Genomic DNA, 20,626 nt, shown 5'->3' with positions numbered 1-20,626 from the left:
GTACATAGCCCACCTATAATTTAGCCCAAACAACTACCTCTTTCCCTTCTGTATTTATTTATTTTGCTCCTTTGCACCCCATTATTTCTATTTCTACTTTGTACATTCTTCCACTGCAAATCTACCATTCCAGTATTTTACTTGCTATATTGTATTTACTTCGCCACCATGGCCTATTTTTTTGTCTTTACCTCCCTTATCTCACCTCATTTGCTCACATTGTATATAGACTTATTTTTCTACTGTATTATTGACTGTGTGTTTTACGCCATGTGTAACTCTGTGTTGTTGTATCTGTCAAACTGCTTTGCTTTATCTTGGCCAGGTCGCAATTGTAAATGAGAACTTGTTCTCAACTTGCCTACCTGGTTAAATAAAGGTGAAATAAAAAAATACAAGGCTAAAACGTTATATCTGCAACTAATAATGCGGACCAATTTAACCAATAACAGTAACATATAAATAAAAACTTTACTACCAATGTTCTACAAAAAAAACACAAAGCTCTAGAGTCTAGCATGTCTATTGTGCAAAACAGATTAAACCTAATGACAATACGAGATCAATGATGACATTTTAGAACTGAAATAATGAGCTGTCCTAAGCTCAAATGTAGTATATCTACAATATTGCACAAGTGGCTAGAAATGGTAAGTGACATGATCAGACTGGTTGTGAACTAAAGAGTTGTTCTCGGCTCAATGCTTCAGTCAGAAACAGGCCAGGGGAGGTCCGAACTTGACCTCAAGCATCCTGCTGACCTCAACATGCATTTGACTGGTCTAAAATAGAAATGGCAATAAACCAGGCAACCAAATGAAAGCGACATACTGTATCTCATCCCTTGAAAAGTTATACCTGTGTTGCATCACTTCCCCATAAATGCTGACCTCTAATTCTTCAAGAAGAGAAAAAAGTAGCTGAACAAACGTTAGTCTGTAAAATGTGTTCAGTAAAGGCAGCCCATTATTAACCGAGCTGGGTGCAGTAAACAGGCAAGTACAGGCCTTACATTGAGCTCCTGTTCCCTTCAATCAAACACAGAGGCCTTCATAGCTTCTCCAAATGTATGAATTTGGACTTTTTCAAGGTTCATGAAAGACCCTTCACAGTGGGGGTAGGTAGACGTGTGTGTGTGTGTGTGTGTGTGTGTGTGTGTGTGTGTGTGTGTGTGTGTGTGTGTGTGTGTGTGTGTGTGTGTGTGTGTGTGTGTGTGTGTGTGTGTGTGTGTGTGTGTGTGTGTGTGTGTGTGTGTGTGTTAACGCCAAATAAGATTCAACGCAAATACCTTCTGAAGCAAATGGAAAACTACCGGGCACTAGAGTTCTGTGGTTCACTCTCGTCTGAACATTCACAGAGGTACTGAGTGACTATTGGCGTAAACAGAACTTTTGATGTAAATGTACTCTAAAAGTCTGGATGACTTTCTGTGCAAACAGCCCATGGACTCTGAAATGATTTCCCAGGGGGAAATAAAGACAAACAGTCTTTCACTGAGAGAGAGATGTCCTTTATTCAATGCCACAGTGCCCATGTAGACTGAACACATCATCCTGAGAGCGTCTCTGCTATTGTATTAATAATGCATTCTGGTTCATGATGCATCCATTTTTCTGATGCCATTTTGTTTTTCATTACTTTACATTTTTTTTCCTGAGAGCTTTTTCTCCCTTCTAAACCAGGGGCGATGGAGATCTAGGCTCTCCATCTCTATTACTGTAGAATGATGGCTGCTTTCCAGACAGGCAATCTCAGTGGACAACTCAGTTCCCTGGACCTAACCACTGAACCACAACCTCCGCTTCCTCTATGTTCAACATGTCAATGTAATGAGACAAGTGTTGGTCAAGAGGGTTTAAATCCGTGCTTTACACCACAATATATTATGGTAATTCTTCCTGCCTGTAAAATTAAAGACTATGATATAATACTCATGCAAAATGCAACCTTTATGTCAAAAAAAATGATTTGGTTGCACACACATTAGTAAAGAATAGGTGACTTTTTTACCCTGATCTGTACTTAGCCAGCAGTTATATGCGGGTACCTTCTCAGAGTCAGTGGAGGATACACAGGCGCACTCAGAGATGTAGTGTCTTGCACCCCTCTGGTGATTCATCATGACATACTGTGCTACTTCAAATAGTTTTTCCTGGCAGTGTTGGGAAAGTAAAAAGTGCATGAGCAACAACAAAGTGCATGAGCAACAACAAAGTGCATGAACAACACTATCTCTGGAGAGACCACTGTGCAGAGAATGTGATAAACAACATCATTGCTACTGGTTCACCCAGAGAGATCACTCCTCCTTCATCCAGAGTGCTGCAGTAAGGCTCTGCAGGAGCAGCTAGGGACCTTAGTAGTACACTCTACCATACTAGAGTGAACAGTGGGCTTTGATGGGGGTGCAATTACTAAAACGGTATAGTGAACACTCTTGTGTTTTGTTGGGGTTGTGTTTTTATGTTGGTGTCACATACATACAGAACAGATCCATCTTTCTGTGGCTGAGCCGGTCACACCTCCACCCAGGGGTGTTAAATTAGCAGGCTGAGGAAAACGCTGAGGCAAACATGGAAGCGTGAAAGCCTCTTCCTGTTGACCTTGAGAGTGAGAAGAAAGATGCAGAGAGGTTCCATTGGAGTAGAGAAGATGATCCTCCCTGGTGAAAAGTTCATCTCCCTCCATCCTCCTCAGTGAGACCTTCAGTAAGGTTTTAAACTATAGCTATACAGCCTCAATTCTGCCTTATTCAATAGCAATACGTCTCTATCCCACTAACCCTACTGCAGAGACATGAGCCCAAATCTGGGGCTCAAAGTGCTTGAGTACAGAGGCCTCCCTCAATCAGGTGGTTTTTGTGCTCCACAAAGCCCCAGAGTTGATCCTGAAACGTTCCCTTCCCAGACAGACATGCCGCTCTCACTGCTTTAGACCAGACGAATGGCTGGCTGACTGCTGTTGCTCTCAGGGATCTGACTGCCACACACTCCTACACACCCTTCAACTGAACCAATTCCAGTTACACAAAAACCCAGTTCTCTCCTGAATCGCTTATCTGGAATAGCCTGGCCCACACGGCTGAACAATCAGGCTGACCCAGATGGGTTTTCTACCCGACACAGATATCGGAACAAAGGAAGTAAAACAACTATTACACCAGCAACCAACAGATTAAGCAAGACTGGTGAGGCATTGATAGAATCTTAATTACGTAACTACAACAAAATCTACAACATCTGCTCAAAAGATTCGGAAGGGCTCAATGGTTGATATCACCACAACAATATATGTCCTGGCACCCCTCAAGAGAGACAAGAACTTTGAAGGGAAAAATGGATTACTGAAACCATCACACATTTGTTTTGTCCATTGGGGGCTTTTGAAAGTAGCAGTAGTGGGAAGTACATGAAGGGTTGTGATGCTATCTGAACACTGTAACAATGTCCAGTTAGATGGTGCTCCAATCCATTGAATCAGAAAAAAACATCTATTTAAACAGCACCTGCTGAAATAGAATGTACTCCCTCTGTTTACTTTTATTGTTTCCATATTTACATCTCATTTCCACTGGGAGTTGAAACTGGCAGAGAGGATGAATATCTAACTACTCTCATCACATAGTAAAATGGCCTCCTCCGACATGAAACACAACAAACATAAAAATAGTTCTCGCTTACCCAGCAGGGCACAAAACAGTGAGTCTCCTTATCAGGGATAGAGCAGGGTTTGTTGCATTAGCAATGATCAGTTACATCGTTCCTCAGCCCTGGATACCACATCTTTCAATTAGTCAATCCACAGAGCTGGAGAAGTGTAAAATCTGCATACCTGTCCACCGTGAGGAGAGCAGTATGAAAACAAGAAACTCAGTTACAGAAAAACAGCGGAAAAGCATTCTTATTATTATACACTGCTCAAAAAAATAAAGGGAACACTAAAATAACACATCCTAGATCTGAATGAGTGAAATATTCTTATTAAATACTTTTTTCTTTACATAGTTGAATGTGCTGACAAAATCACAGAAAAATTATCAATGGAAATCAAATTTATCAACCCATGGAGGTCTGGATTTGGAGTCACACTCAAAATTAATGTGGAAAACCACACTACAGGCTGATCCAACTTTGATGTAATGTCCTTAAAACAAGTCAAAATGAGGCTCAGTAGTGTGTGTGGCCTCCACGTGCCTGTATGACCTCCCTACAATGCCTGGGCATGCTCCTGATGAGGTGGCGAATGGTCTCCTGAGGGATCTCCTCCCAGACCTGGACTAAAGCATCCGCCAACTCCTGGACAGTCTGTGGTGCAACGTGGCGTTGGTGGATGGAGCAAGACATGATGTCCCAGATGTGCTCAATTGGATTCAGGTCTGGGGAACGGGCGGGCCAGTCCATAGCATCAATGCCTTCCTATTGAACTGCTGACACACTCCAGCCACATGAGGTCTAGCATTGTCTTGCATTAGGAGGAACCCAGGGCCAACCGCACCAGCATATGGTCTCACAAGGGGTCTGAGGATCTCAACTCGGTACCTAATGGCAGTCAGGCTGCCTCTGGCGAGCACATTGAGGGTTGTGCGGCCCCCCAAAAGAAATGCCACCCCACACCATGACTGACCCACCGCCAAACCGGTCATGCTGGAGGATGTTGCAAGCAGCAGAACGTTCTCCACGGCGTCTCCAGACTCTGTCACGTCTGTCACATGTGCTCAGTGTGAACCTGCTTTCATCTGTGAAGAGCACAGGGCGCCAGTGGCAAATTTGCCAATCTTGGTGTTCTCTGGCAATTGCCAAACGTCCTGCACGGTGTTGGGCTGTAAGCACAACCCCCACCTGTGGATGTCGGGCCCTCATACCAGAGGCTTTCATTCTCCGTGGCCGACGTGAGTTAGACATTTAATCGGTTTAACACTCGGAAGGCTGCCAGCGCAGACGGCATCCCAATCCGAGCCCTCAGAGTCTGAACCCCACCTTGTGCAACTGGGTCCTGGACTTCCTGACGGGCCACCCCGAAGTGGTAAAGGTAGGAAAAATACCTCCACTTCGCTGATCCTCAACACAGGGGCCCCACAAGGGTGTGTGTTCAGCCCCTTCCTATTCTCCCTGTTCACCCATGACTGCATGGCCACACACGCCTCCAACTCAATCATCAAGTTTGCAGACGACAACAGCAGTAGGCCTGATTACCAACAATGACGAGACAGCCTAAGGCATGAGGTGAGGGCTCTGGCGGAGTGATGCCAGGAAAATAACCTCTCCCTCAATGTCAACAAAATGAAGGAGCTGATCGTGGACTTCAGGAGACAGCACAGGGAGCGTATCCCTATTCACATCGACGGGACTGCAGTCGAGAAGGTGAAAAGCTTAAAGTTCCCTGGGTACATCTGAAATGGTTCACCCACACAGACAGTGTGGTGAAGTAGGCGCAACAGTGCCTCTTCAACCTCAGGAGGCTGAAGAAATTCGGCATTGCCCCCTAAGATCCTCACAAACTTTTACAGTTGCACAATTGAGAACATCCTGTATCATCACCTGGTACGGCAACTGCATAGCCCGCAACCGCAAGGCTCTCCAGAGGGTGGTGCGGTCTGCCCAACGCACACTGCCTACCCCCCAGGACACATACAGCACCCGATGTCACAGGAAGGCCAAAAAGATCATCAAGGACATCAACCACCCGAGCCACGGCCTGTTCACCCCGCTATCATCCAAAAGGCGAGGTCAGTACTAGTACATAAAATCTGTGACCGAGACTGAAAAACAGCTTCTATCTCAAGGCCATCAGAATGTTAAATAGCCATCACTAGCCAGCTATCACCCCGTTACTCAACCCAAACCGTACATAGACATGGAATCACTGGTCACATATATTTCTTAATTCCATTTTTTTACTTTTAGATCTGTGTGTATTGTTGTGAATTGTTAGGTCCTACTGTACTGTTGGAGCTAGGAAGCATTTCAGCTACACCTGCAATAACATCTGCTAAATATGTGTATGTGACCAATAAAATGTGATTTGATTTTGATTTGAGTAGAGTAGAGCGGGGGGTTCTTTCTAGAGTGGAAACCCACCTCTGTCTCTGAGATGCATCTGGTAGAGACTCCTAAGGGACCAAATAGAGTAGCTTGAACAGCTTAGAGTTCATAATGAACTACTTGCAGTGGGGCAAGACCATTAATCCTACTACTCTCTCTACAACATGGCGGCAAAAACTAGCAAATAGCCAGTAGCCACAAATATGACAGGGAATGAGGCTTGTATCTATAGCAACTCAGTATCTGGGATTTCAGTAACCCTGAAAGAGCCCATCTCTTTTTGGGGCCTCTAAGCCCTCCTGAAGGAACCATAACAAGGTTAGCAGATATGTGCTTTACACCCCTTCAGCAGTGTACACCCCTGAAACCCCTGTTCCCACACACTGCTAGAGGTATCCACAGAGAAAGAGCTTTCTTTATCTCTGACTCATATTTCAATATGCTGATTCTCTTTTCCCTAAAGCCATGACTACAACAAGTACACTTTCTGCTGAATTGTTAGCAAATTTGAACCTCAGTCTCCACATTAAAAAAGGACAATTTCCCGAAGCTGCCATATCTCCTCATATTTTGCAATGTTTCTCTCTGCATTCCGTCTTCCCCATGTATTCCACAGCAACATTATCCTGGGGCCACAGTGAACTCAAATCAGAAAGATCTTTCTGAAACACGCTCCGTCTCTCTGCAGCACTCTCGTTCTCATTGCTCCTCAAATTCATATGGCTCCCTCTCTTTCTCTCCTTCCATTATGAGGAATCTACAGATGCCCTCCCCATTGATCATTGGGGAGCTGTACAGTATGAAGGTAAACGGCTGTCAGAGTACATGGTGGACCTTTTCTTCATCGTGTTCAGAGGGAGCAATCAACCTTGATTGCTTACAAGATGAATCAACCTTGATTCACTCAAGCAAAAACTAAAGCAGGAAGTACCAGTGACTCGCTCAATACAAAAGTGGTCGGATGAAGCGGATGCTAAACTACAGGACTGTTTTGCTAGCACAGACTGAAATATGCTCCAGGATTCATCCGATGACATTGAAGAGTATACCACCTCAGTCACCGGCTTCATCAATAGGTGCATCGATGACATCGTCCCCACAGTGACCATACGTATATCACATTCTGACCTTAGTTCCTTTGTTTTGTCTTTGTTTTAGTATGGTCAGCGCGTGAGTTGGGGTGGGCAGTCTGTTTGTTTTTCTATATTGGTTTCTGTGTTTGGCCTAGTATGGTTCTCAATCAGAGGCAGGTGACGTCAGTTGAATCATACTTAGGTAGCCTTTTTCGACCTGTGTTTCGTGGGTGTTTATTTTCTGTGTTTTGTTGCACCGTTCAGGACTGTTCGTTTGTCGTGTATTGTTTTTTGTTTCAGTATTCATTCTTGATTAAATTACAATGAATACTTACCACGCTGCACCTTGGTCCTCTCTTTCTCCCGACGACAGCCATTACAACGTACATATCCCAACCAGAAGTAATGGATTACAAGCAACATTCATACCGAGCTAAAGGCTAGAGATGCTGCTTAAAAGTTGCGGGACAATAATCTGGATGCATATAAGAAATCCTGCTATGCCCTCCGACGAACCATTAAACAGGCAAAGCATCAATACAGGACTAAGATTGAATCCTACCACACCGGCTCTGATGCTCGTCGGATGTGGCAGTGCTTGCAAACTATTACGGACTACAAGGGGAAAACCAGCCGTGAGTTGCCCAGTGACGCGAGCCTACCAGACGAAGTAAATGCCTTTTATGCTCACTTTGAGGCAACCAACATTGAAGCATGCATGAGAGCACCAGCTGTTCCGCATGACTGTTTGACAATGCCCTCCATAGCCAATGCGACTAAGACCTTTAAACAGGTCAACATTCACAAGACCACGGGGCTAGACGAATTACCAGGACGTGTACTCAGGGCATGCACGGACAAACTGGCAAGTGTCTTCACTGACATTTTGGACCTCTCCCTGACCAAGTCTGTAATACCTACATGTTTCAAGCAGACCACCATAGTCCCTGTGCCCAAGAACACTAAGGTAACCTGACTAAATGACTACCACCCCATAGCACTCACGTCTGTAGCCATGAAGTGCTTTGAAAGGCTGGTCACATCAACACCATCACACAGAAACCCTAGACCCACTCCAATTCGCATGCCGCCCCAACAGATCCACTGATGACTCAATCTCAATTGCACTCCACACTGCTCTTTCCCACCTGGACAAAAGGAACACCTATGTGAAAATGCTGTTCATTGACTACAGCTCAGTGTTCAACACCATAGCACCCACAAAGCTCATCACTAACCTAAGGACCCGGGGACAAAACACCTCCCTCTGCAACTGGATCCTGGATTTCCTGACGGGCCGCGCCCAGGTGGTAAGGGTAGGCAACAACAGATCTGCCACTCTGATCCTCAACACTAGGGCCCCTCAGGGGTGCGTGCTTAGTCCCCTCCTGTACTACCTGTTCACCCACGACTGCGTGGCCATGCAAGACGTCAGTAAGTTTGCTGATGACACGGTGGTAGGCCTGATCACCGAGAACAATGAGACAGCCTATAGGAAGGAGGTCTGAGACCTGGCAGTGTGGTGCCAGGACAACAACCTCTACCTCACCATGAGCAAGACAAAGGATCTGATAGTGGACTACAGGAAAAGGAGGGCCGAACACGTCCCCATTCATATCGACGGGCTGTAGTGGAGCGGGTCGAGAGCTTTAAGTTCCTTGGTGTCCACATCACCAACAAACTATCATGGTCCAAACACACCAAAACAGTCGTGAAGAGGGCACAACAATGTTTTTCCCCCTCGGGAGAATGACAAGATTCAGAATGACTCCCCAGATCCTCAAAAAGTTCTACAGCTCCACCATCAAGAGCATCCTGACTGGTTGCATCACCACCTGGTATGGCAACTTATCGGCATCCAACCGTAAGGCGCTCCAGAGGATAGTGCGTACGGCCCAGTACATCAAATCAAATCAAATTTTATTTGTCACATACACATGGTTAGCAGATGTTAATGCGAGTGTAGCGAAATGCTTGTGCTTCTAGTTCCGACAATGCAGTAATAACCAACAAGTAATCTAACTAACAATTCCAAAACTACTGTCTTATACACAGTGTAAGGGGATAAAGAATATGTACATAAGGATATATGAATGAGTGATGGTACAGAGCAGCATAGGCAAGATACAGTAGATGGTATTGAGTACAGTATATACATATGAGATGAGTATGTAAACAAAGTGGCATAGTTAAAGTGGCTAGTGATACATGTATTACATAAGGATGCAGTCGATGATATAGAGTACAGTATATACGTATGCATATGAGATGAATAATGTAGGGTAAGTAACATTATATAAGGTAGCATTGTTTAAAGTGGCTAGTGATATATTTACATAATTTCCCATCAATTCCCATTATTAAAGTGGCTGGAGTTGAGTCAGTGTCAGTGCCAGTGTGTTGGCAGCAGCCACTCAATGTTAGTGGTGGCTGTTTAACAGTCTGATGGCCTTGAGATAGAAGCTGTTTTTCAGTCTCTCGGTCCCAGCTTTGATGCACCTGTACTGACCTCGCCTTCTGGATGATAGCGGGGTGAACAGGCAGTGGCTCGGGTGGTTGATGTCCTTGATGATCTTTATGGCCTTCCTGTAACATCGGGTGGTGTAGGTGTCCTGGAGGGCAGGTAGTTTGCCCCCGGTGATGCGTTGTGCAGACCTCACTACCCTCTGGAGAGCGCAAAGCTTACTGCCGTCCAGGACCTCTACAGTGGTTGCTCCACTAAAGGTTGTGTGATTATACTGCGGTACTTAGAGGTAATGTTAGGTTTAGTACAGTACCTTGTGTCACCACTTCATTGCTCCAGACCAGCGCAAGGGGGAGTTACAGCACTAATTATGCTTTTGGGTCTACTGTGTCTCTAACTGACAATGAATGGGCGAAATAACCCGAAATAGAAACTTGTGCACAACTTCAGTATTACTTACTAAAACTGTTGTTACACTAAGGTTTTTATTATCTTATTTTGTTAGGATTATTTTGCTCTTAATGTTGTAGTGAAGCCCACTCCCGACCAGTCAAGTTGGACAGTGCCTGAGTGGCGCAATGGTCTAAGACACTGCATAGCAGTTCAAACTGTGTTGTTACAGATGCTGGTTCAATGCCTTGACTGGTAGACCCATCTCTCCCTCTAAAAACATAAATAGATCATTCTAAATAACAAACTGGCTTTATTTACAAATTAGTAACAATGTCTCACCCCATGTTCAAGATGGCCTTTTTCGCACTCATGTTACATTCTTCGAAAACTAAATAATCTCCAAAATATTGTAATTTTTTTTAAAGAAAGCGATTATTATTATTATTATTAATTTAGAATTATATAAAAGCCTCTTGGATATTCTCATAGATTGATTATTAACCCTGTTATTAGCAGGACAATATATATTGGTCATATTGGTCATGGTTCCCGAGTGGAACACAATGGAATTGTCTTGCAGTTCTCCAGCTGTATCCACTATTATGTATCACATCCGACCGTCATTGGGAGTCCCATAGGGCGGCACACAATTGGCCCAGCGTTTCTCTCCCTCTAAAAACATAAACAAATGTTTTGGTCTTTACAAGTATTATTTTGAGCTTTTATTCAGATTACAAATCGCTCACTTTCATTTTTTTTTTTAAATAAATTATCTCCAAAATATCGTTAAATATTATCAAGTTGATGGCACAGTCATATAGCGGCAACTACGTAAAGCTGAGTGACTCACTCGTTCATGGCTTTGGATCAAAATAAATAAGTACAAACATTCTTGCTGATAGTCTTTAAAGAAATGTTTTGGTTATCCTGACCTGCACACCATGTACAGTATTATAATAGCCCATTAATTTATGCAAAATGTCTTAAAATCAGTCCCATAAACTATGTTCTTAAAAAAAAGGTTTTAATTTCTCTAGTACTGTCACTATTGAAGGCTATCAAATGCTTCTCAAAAATGTCTTCTGGTGGTAAAACTAGCACTAACTTGTATTAATGGTACCAGTGGTTGGCACTTAATTAACCTGCCATAGAATTCTGCGGCTCCACGCAAGCTGTGCTGCAGTACGCTGCAACTTTTAAAGGACGAACCACTGTATACTAGACAGTGTCAAAGACTCTAGCCCCCCAAGTCATAGACTGTTCTGTCTTCTATCGCACAGCAAGTGGTACCGGAGCGCCAAGACTAGGTCCAAAGGGCTCATTAACAGCTTCTACCCCCAAACTATAAGACTACTGAACAATTAATCAAATGGCTACCCATTTTTACCCTACCTCAATTACCTCGACTAACCTGTACTCCCGCACATTGACTCGGTACCGGTACACCCTGTATATAGCCTTGCTATTGTTATTTTATTGTGTTATTTAATTTTTTTACTTTCGTTTATTTAGTTATTTAATATTTTCTTAACTGTTATTTTCTTAAAACTGCATTGTTGGTTAAGGGCTTGTATGTATGCATTTCACAGTAAGTTCTACTCTTGTTGTACTCGGCGCATGTGACAAATAAAATTAGATTTTGATTTGATTTCACAGACACTCAATAGATGAATTAACCTTGATTCACTCAGACAGGTGCTCACAAGATGAATCAACCTTTATTCACTCAGACAGATGCTCACAAGATTAATCAACCTTGATATACTCTGACAGATGCTCAATAGATTAATCAACCTTGATTCACTCAGACAGAGGCTCACTAGATGAATCTACCTTGATTCACTCAGACAGATGCTCACTAGATGAATCTACCTTGATTCACTCAGACAGAGGCTCACTAGATGAATCTACCTTGATTCACTCAGACAGATGCTCACTAGATTAATCAACCTTGATTCACTCAGACAGATGCTCACTAGATTAATCAACCTTGATTCACTCAGACAGAGGCTCACTAGATGAATCTACCTTGATTCACTCAGACAGATGCTCACTAGATTAATCAACCTTGATTCACTCAGACAAATCAAAATCCCATTTTATTTGTCAGCTGCTTCGTAGACAACAGGTGTAGACTAACAGTCAAATGTTTACTTACGGGCCCTTCCCAACAATGCAGAGTTAAAGAAAGATAAATAATATATAGAAATAAAGATATTAACACAAGGAATAAATACACAATGAGTAACGATAACATGGCTATACACACGGGGGTACCAATACCGAGTCAATGTGCAGGCCGCGGGAGGAGGTGGGAGCAAGCAATAGGCTATTTCCTATTGCCTATAGGCTTTTCTGTCATCCTAATTGGGTAACAATGTGGGCAAAATAAATAAGCATTGTTACAAGTATGTAAGTACACATACATTTAAAAAGATAGATCATGTGGTAAGTCATTTTTTTTACAATTTTCTTATACATTATAATTACAGGTATTCCATTGATATTCCTTAAGAAAGACTGGAAACCTCAAGTATAGCGAAGGACAAAAAAACTGCTCACAAGTCACAACCTATTTGTAGGCTACAGTGCCATATTTGATTAAATCTCAAGTTGTTTGGACTACAGGCTGCTCCGTCTGAAAAATGTTTTCCTTTCATAATTGATGACTGAAGGTTTTCCACTCATCTCTGATTGCATGCCGACTCTGCAATTACTCTTCACTTTCCACAATTGAAAGGTGACAGATGTTGAGTAAATTCCATATGGTCAGAAATAGCGGAGGCTAAAAACTTGACAACAGCCGAGACAGAGTGCAAGAGTGAAGCAGAGAAAGCATGTTAATTTGAAGACTGAGTATGCTGCCACGGTAATTACACGTAAAAGACTAAACGGAATCCTTGGGTCATCCCAACTCGGACATCACCCCATTGAAGTTGACATTTAACATGGTTACGGTAAGGGTTAAGGTTAGGGTTAAGGTTAGGTAAGAGTTTTGGTTAGGGTAAGGGTAGGGGTTAAGATTAGGGTCATGGTTTAGGGTAGGGACGTCCCAAGGATCATGGATAGCACTAACTAACTAATCTAACCAATCGCTGCAGCTGTACATAGCCCATCTGTAAATAGCCCATCCAATCTACCTACCTCATCCCCATATTGTATTTATTTACTTTTCTGCTCTTTTGCACACCAGTATTTCTACTTGCACATCATCATCTGCACATCTATCACTCCAGTGTTAATTTGCTAAATTGTAATTACTTCGCTACTATGGCCTATTTATTGCCTTACCTCACGCCATTTGTACACACTGTATATAGACTTTATTTTTTATCTATTGTGTTATTGACTGTACGCTTGTTTATTCCATGTGTAACTCTGTTTTGTTGTTTGTGTCACACTGCTTTGCTTTATCTTGGTCAGGTCGCAGTTGTAAACTGGCCTCCCTGGTTAAATAACGGTGAAAGATTAAATAAGGAACATTATGTTTTATTATACATTATGTACTCCCCATACTGCACTGTCTTTTGTCATCCTTTTTAGCTTGCCTACCTAAGCCTACTGCAGAGCTGTCTGACAAAATCAATTTACTAGTTCTCCAAAGTAGATTAGGCATTCTTTCACAAACTTTTTTATTTTACCTTTATTTAACCAGGCAAGTCAGTTAAGAACAAATTCTTATTTTCAATGACAGCCTAGGAACAGTGGGTTAACTGCCTGTTCAGAGGCAGAACGACAGATTTGTACCTTGTCAGCTCGGGGGTTTGAACTCGCAACCTTCCAGTTACTAGTCCAATGCTCTAACCACTATTTCTTGGAATCTTCATCAATGTGAAAATGTCCAGGACACAAGATGGAATCACTGCCCCCTTTTCAGATCCAGTCTACCTCAAAGCAGCTGCCTTGGATCCAACTTTTTCTTCGAATGTGTGTGGAGCAACATGTGCTGGTCAAGGAGGAGGTGGCACAAAGAGTGAAAGGTAAATATTGAGTTTAATGTAAGTTTTTCTCGTAATTTGATCCAATTGACTGAAACAATAATCATTTTTCAGTTTAATCCACTGCATCACCAATACTCTTATACCGGCCTTTTTGTTTCTGCTATGCTTTTGCCAATGTTTTTCCAGAATTGATTCTGCAAGATGCTGCAGGGACTGAGCAAGCTGATGATTAGGAAAGAGCGAGAGGACCATAGACTTGGACAAGAAGAAGGGCTGTTTGCAGCATACTGTAAGAGACAGAAGAAAGTTGTTGAGACCACTCCAGCACTACAGCTAAGTCACTACCTTGACATAGGCAAAGGACAAAATGCCCTCTTGTTCTGGGCAATTAACATAAAGGCTCTTCCTTCACTGTCTCGAGTGGCCATCAGGGTCATGGCAGTGCCTCCAGTGCTCCGGTGGAGCGTGTCTTCAGCCATGGTGGCATCATACTGTGGCCTCATCGTGCACAAATGACTGACAGACTTTTATGGAATTTGGTCTTTGCAAATGTAATGCATCATAGGGCACTGAGATAAGAGAAGAAATGAAACTGTTTATGCATTACAGACACACTAACACACACACACAGTCTCCATGTTCAGGTTTTACCTCCCATCTTTGGGATATATTTTTCTCACACATTGTAGGCCTACTTGAAGTTTAGTAGCAGTTGTTTTGATGTACCTTTTAATAAAGGATTGTAACTTTATAGCAGGATTGTTTTAGGTGTCTAGAGTATATCTGGAGAGACAGAGAGAGAGCACTACAATATGTTGTTTTTGTTGCCATATTGATGTGTCTTTCTCATGGCTGCCCATGTATTTACATGGAAATATAAAGTTTATTTGGAAATTAAATATATTTATTTTTAAAAGCATTCATGATTTGCGTAAATTTAATATACTAAATCTTACCGTTGTTAAAAATATTAAATGGTATTAAAGTTGGTGAAGAGCACACTATGACTTATTTAGGACTCAAAACCCAAAGTTTAGGACTTGAGACTTGACTTGGGACTTGTCGGTCTTGACTCGGACTTGCCTGTCTTGACTTGGGACTTGACATGGGACTTGAGTCTTACCTGTGACTTGTAAAACAATGACTTGGTCCCACCTCTGGCCTATGCTTACCTGGGCTCCCGAGTGGCACAGTGGTCTAACATGCTGACCGCGTGCACAAGTGTTGCAAAATAAATGTAAACATGCATGTTATTCAATTATTGCACCCACACCGCTTGTGCGCGCCAACAAGCGTCTTCATTGCCATGGGCTAAAATAGAAGTCAGTTATATTTGTGAGACTGAAAGCGGTGCAAGTCCTGCCTCTCCCATCTCATTGGTTTATAGAAGCAGATACCCACGTGCCATCTCCTCATCGGTTAAAGATGAACTGAGTTTGGTCGGTCGTGATAATCAGGAAAGCTTAACACACACTCTGCCTCCTCTCCAATCCGAGCAGCTATTCCTCGCCACCAAGAACCTGGTCCTTCTGTAGCTCAGTTGGTAGAGCATGGCGCTTGTAACGCCAGGGTAGTGGGTTCGATCCCCGGGACCACCCATACGTAGAATGTATGCACACATGACTGTAAGTCGCTTTGGATAAAAGCGTCTGATAAATGGCATATAAAAGAACCTAACACTTCAATACAGCCTAAATAATAATAATATCATTTAACTCTTAAGTATTACCTTTACTGTGTGGCATAAACACAACCAGTCACATTTGAATCTTATTAGGCTACTTCAAATGTCTCCTGTAGGCTACCTGTGCACATTCATCAAAAATATAATTCCAGCATCCAAACTGTGCAGCGGTCATTTGATGAATGGAAAGCGACATCTGTTACAAAACCCCAACAAGTTGAATTACATTTGGAGATTGTCAAGCCAATCATCCAATACTGGGTAGGCCTACAAGGTGGAGGGGGGTGTATTTTCAGACTCCCCTAGCTGATCATTGTATGCAGCCGGCTCTGATCATAGTGTAATGAAAAAGGCAGGGAGCCTGAGCTTGTCTATGGTAGTCGGTGAACTCTTAACCTTCTGTAGGGATGCGGCACCATTCTTCCACAAAAAAAATTGATTTGATGTTTTGTTGATGGTGGTGGAAAACGCTGTCTCAGGCGCCCATCCAGAATCTACCATAAGTGTTCAATTGGGTTGAGCTCTGGTTACTGAGATGGCCATGGCATATGGTTTACATGCTCATCAAACCATCCAGTGACCACTCTGCCCTGTGGATGAGGGCACTGTCGTCATATGGAGGCATAACCATGGTAGCTAAAATAATGGCCTGCCAGCCTTTGTATTCATGACCTTAAGCATGATCGGATGTTAAGTGCTGAATTAGCTCAGGAACAATGGATCAGGAACAATATACTTTGTATCCCTCACCCAGCTAACACAGTGGATCTGGGCCAATTCAGTCTGAGAGTCGGGGCACTCGGCTGAGAGTCAGACTCGGCCGAAGTCATGTGGCCAGAGTCTGGGCCACTTTCGGCAGTATTACTTATGGCTAGGATGCGGGAATTGAGCTTGTGTTGATTATCTGGCCCAAATGTATTACTTGGGGTTCGGGCCGATTGGGGTTACTCTCTGGCAGATGATTACACAGGCTTCTTTATATAATTAACATTGTATTATTTATTTATTTTTCCATATTTCCCTCATTGTTTCTGTGATCAAAAAATACAATTAACATTTAAATGAAATTCTTTAAAAGTCCAGTGTAGTATTTTAGTATTTTGATACTTTGTAAAAAGCAATTGATAAACATTAAAAACTATATGGATGGAACTTCCCAGCGGTCAAAGACACTGCATGACAGTGCAAACTGCGTCTCTACAGATGCTGGTTCGAGACCCGTGCCGACTGCACCCGGGAGAACCATGAGGCAAAGCACAATCGCCCGGTGTAGTCCTAGTTAGGGGAGGGTTTTGCCAGCCGAGATGTCCTTGTCCCATCGCGCTGTAGCGACTTCTGTGGCAGGCTAGGCGCTTGCACGTTGACACGCTAACACCAGATGTATGGTGTTTCCGCTGAGACAAAATGTTTTTTTTGTGGATGGGTATAATTTGTATGTATAAAATGTATAATAGTAATATTTGAAATGACTAAATCGGGTAATTTTGTATCCATTTATTAAAATGTGCATCCAGCCGCTTCTACAGAAATGGACCCGATGTACTTGGGCCGATTCTGGGCAGTCATTCATTTTGATTCCAACCGAGTCCAAACCAGTTTCTCCAACGATTCAAACAGTTCCGGGCCGCTTCTGGGCCGATTCCTCATTGCCAGCTAGGCATTTACTTAAGTGTTTCCATTAGTTTGGCAGTTACATGTAGCTTGGTGAACATTGTGGCTGGTGGTCGTCCAATTTACTTGTCATGATAGAAAAAAGACACGACATGTGAGAAATGCCAAGTGCGAGGCCAGATTCAATAAAAGTTCAAGAAGGTTATTTAATTAAGACAAATGCAAGCGGTTAGGATGACGCGCCAGCCCCAGACTTTCGCTTGTCAGGTGTGCTCTGGTGCATACTAGTAGTTGTTCTGTTTCAGCTATATATGGGCATTTCACAATTCAATCTACATCCATAATTTGCGATAGGGATAAATGGAATGGGATATATATGGGTTGTGTCCAAGCGTCTCAGCAAACCATAGACCAGAAAACCCTGTCAACCCCCGGGAACGACTGCTAGCACATTTGCGCACGCGGTCTTCTTGCTTCCGTCACTCTTATCGTGGTGTAGGCTATTTCAGTTATTATTACTGAACGTATGATGTCAACAAATAAGTAACACGACTCTATTCTAAAATCGTCATTGTTTTACTATCATTCATTCCGAGAGTCATGCAGAACCAACGTTAATGGAACGGAGTGCGCTCTCGCTACCTACAACAGTACAGAGTCAGCGATATATAGGTTAATGTAGCCTATTGAGGGACGGAATAAGCGTACATTTTAACATACCTGTATACTGCAAGAGAAACATTGTTCCAGTCCAGATAGTGAACTCCCTCCGGCTGCTGTATCACGTATATTCAAAATATATTCCTTGGATTGAGCGAAGGATACAATTTCCACACCCGATCTGCTCCGCATGCAGAATGGGCTGCAGTGGATAAAGAGAGTGGAGGATGCTTTTTTAGCTCTGTAATGTTTGCATACACGATGAAATGCCTGGATACATAGACGTTCACAATAGTACACAAAATACTTCCAGTTAAAATTAGCAGGCGAGTATGAGATTACGCGCAACAGTGATTTGCACACGTACTGCCTGCTTCCTCCTAGTAGCCTACCGCCGCTGACAAGTTATTTGTCGGTCTCCACAAATGCGAACGGCCCATGGTTCATCATTGTCATCCTAATCATTATAGATGATGATCGGAATAGATCTGTTGGCAAGCCTCTTTCACTGAATATTATAATATGCTACTTGAAAAAAGCACTGTAAACATAGCAAGTGTCAGTTTAATCTAGTTAGTCTGCCCGTCCATTAGGCTGCCTGTCCATATCTAAAGTATGTAGTATATGTGTTATAGGCTATGGCAGGTTGTGTAGGCTAATGTACATACTTGTGGCTGATTCCAACTGAATTTTGTGTGTCTTTCTGTCTGTCTGTCTGTCTGTTAGTTCATGGCATAAAAAATATAACTATTGATTATGCAGAGAACATTATCTCCTGAAGTAGGCCTACAGTACAATGAAGCAAGTAATGATCCGTCTTCAACCTTGGGAAGTGAGCCACAGTTCCTTGGAGTGCCAGCTGTGGGCACCACTGTTAGCACACAGAGTTAGGTCATGTGTCATTGAGGGTGATGTTCATATCGACTTTACACACAGGCACACTAACTGTGAGCCTCTCCCAGTGCAGAACTCAAGGCCTAATAAATAATGCACACTCTTACTGTAAGCAAGCAGAGACTGTGATCAGTCTGGTGTGATGATTTAACCTTGGGCCTGACAATCTTTTTTCTCAGTAACAAAAATGAAGTAGACTAAAGGAAATTAGTACATTTGACCCTTTTCAAGTCCATTGCAATCTAGTTTACCATTTCAAGAAGAAGCCAGACCTCTTTAGTATGTCGGTGAATGCTATTCTCATCTGTACGTAGAGTGGAATCAACAACTCATGCTCCCATACACCCACCCTCTGTTCCCCTCAGAGTAAAACCATTAAAAAACATCAGTGATGTAGGATGGACCGGACGTAGGGGGGAGTGAAGGTATCAGAGTTCCAGATGTGACCTTTTCCGTCATGACACGAGTGGTTTGACGTTGCGTATGAGGAACCTGTGGAATGTGTCATGGCGGAAAGATAACGATGATCTTAATAAGGACCAGAGATAGAGTATGATTTAACATGTTAATTGGTCAACATCTCTGAGTTCCCAAAGGTGTTCGATGGAGTTGAGGTCAGGGCTCTGTGTGGGCAAGTCAAGTTCTTCCACACCGATCTCAACAAACCATTTCTGTATGGACCTCGCTTTGTGCGCGGGGGCATTGTCATGCTGAAACAGGAAAGGGCCTATGCATTCGGGCAGGTAGCGTTCTCCTGGCATCTGCCAAACCCAGATTTGTCCGTCGGACTGCCAGATGGTGTGATTCATCACTCCAAAGAACGCGTTTCCACTCCTCCCGAGTCCAATGGTGGCGAGCTTTACATCAATCCAGCCAACACTTGGCATTGCACATGGTGATCTTAGGCTGGTGTGCAGCTGCTCGGCCATAGAAACCCATTTCATGAAGCTCCAGACAAACAGTTATTGTGCTGACGTTGCTTCCAGAAGCAGTTTGAAACTCGTTAGTGAGTGTTGCTACCAAGAACAGACGATTTTTACTCGCTTACGCACCTCAGCACTCGGCGGTTCCATTCTGTGAGCTTGTGCAGCCTACCACTTCGCAGCTGAGCCGTTGTTCCTGCTATACGTTTCCACTTCACTCTTAATAACTATTTAATCAAACTGTATTTAAACAAGTTGACCAAGGTCTTAGTTTTGTCCTCACACAACTTTTTTAATTAAACTTTTTCACCTCAGATGCTTTATCTGGACATAGACCTGCAAGAAAGCTGAGTAACATTATGCCCTCTCATTGCAGTCGCTGTACTCTTAATATACAGGAGAACTATCTCCTTATGGTGAGGATAGCCGAGTTGCAAGCTTGGCTTCAGACACAATCGTTACGCAAGTGTAGGAAAGGATGATACAGCATCTGTGCCACCAGTAAATACAGGTACGAGTCAAGGCTGCCAACTTTTGAAGAAAGCTTTGAGTGAGATTTGCTATGTGAATTTTATTTCCCGATGGCACAATCCCTAGACTGGAGTCCTCCCCAAAGAAGATTTGAATGTTTTAAGGCAAATGTCCTTCTTATGTATTTTGACATGGCTTAGGCCTATGACCAGGGTGGAAAATGAGGTATAATCAGGATGATTTGAATATATCAAATAAACACTGAAAATTCTGCAACTTTTGGGGTGTGAAATGTAAAGTATGCAAAAAAAAAGTTCACGTATTGTTTAGGTGGTTTGACACTTTATTCAGACAGTAACGAAATGAGATAGGGAGACAGGCAAATTCTAGAAACAGTGAGAATGTTAGAAGCAGGGATTGATCCCTGTTCTCAGGTGGAAAGTTGTATGAGACACGTGCTGGGGGTTGTTA

At 42.9% G+C, this 20,626-nt stretch overlaps 1 protein-coding gene across 1 annotated transcript in view; it reads right to left on the bottom strand.

The window, feature by feature from the left end:
* The window catches only part of LOC118371090 (ecto-NOX disulfide-thiol exchanger 2-like), a 364,051-nt gene extending 345,923 nt beyond the window's left edge, over positions 1 to 18,128 (bottom strand). The window contains exon 1 of the mRNA XM_052512575.1: positions 17,928 to 18,128. Within this exon, the coding sequence (XP_052368535.1) occupies positions 17,928 to 17,949 (22 nt within the window). The 5' untranslated portion in view covers positions 17,950 to 18,128. The remainder of the gene's footprint in view (positions 1 to 17,927) is intronic.
* Between the last annotated feature and the right edge of the window lie 2,498 nt (positions 18,129 to 20,626).

The sequence above is a fragment of the Oncorhynchus keta genome, chromosome 4 (genome assembly GCF_023373465.1).
Source record: "Oncorhynchus keta strain PuntledgeMale-10-30-2019 chromosome 4, Oket_V2, whole genome shotgun sequence".
NCBI classification, from domain to species: Eukaryota; Metazoa; Chordata; class Actinopteri; order Salmoniformes; family Salmonidae; genus Oncorhynchus; species Oncorhynchus keta.
The sequence above is the reverse complement of the archived record's forward strand: the minus strand, read 5'-3'. Positions and strand labels throughout refer to the sequence as shown.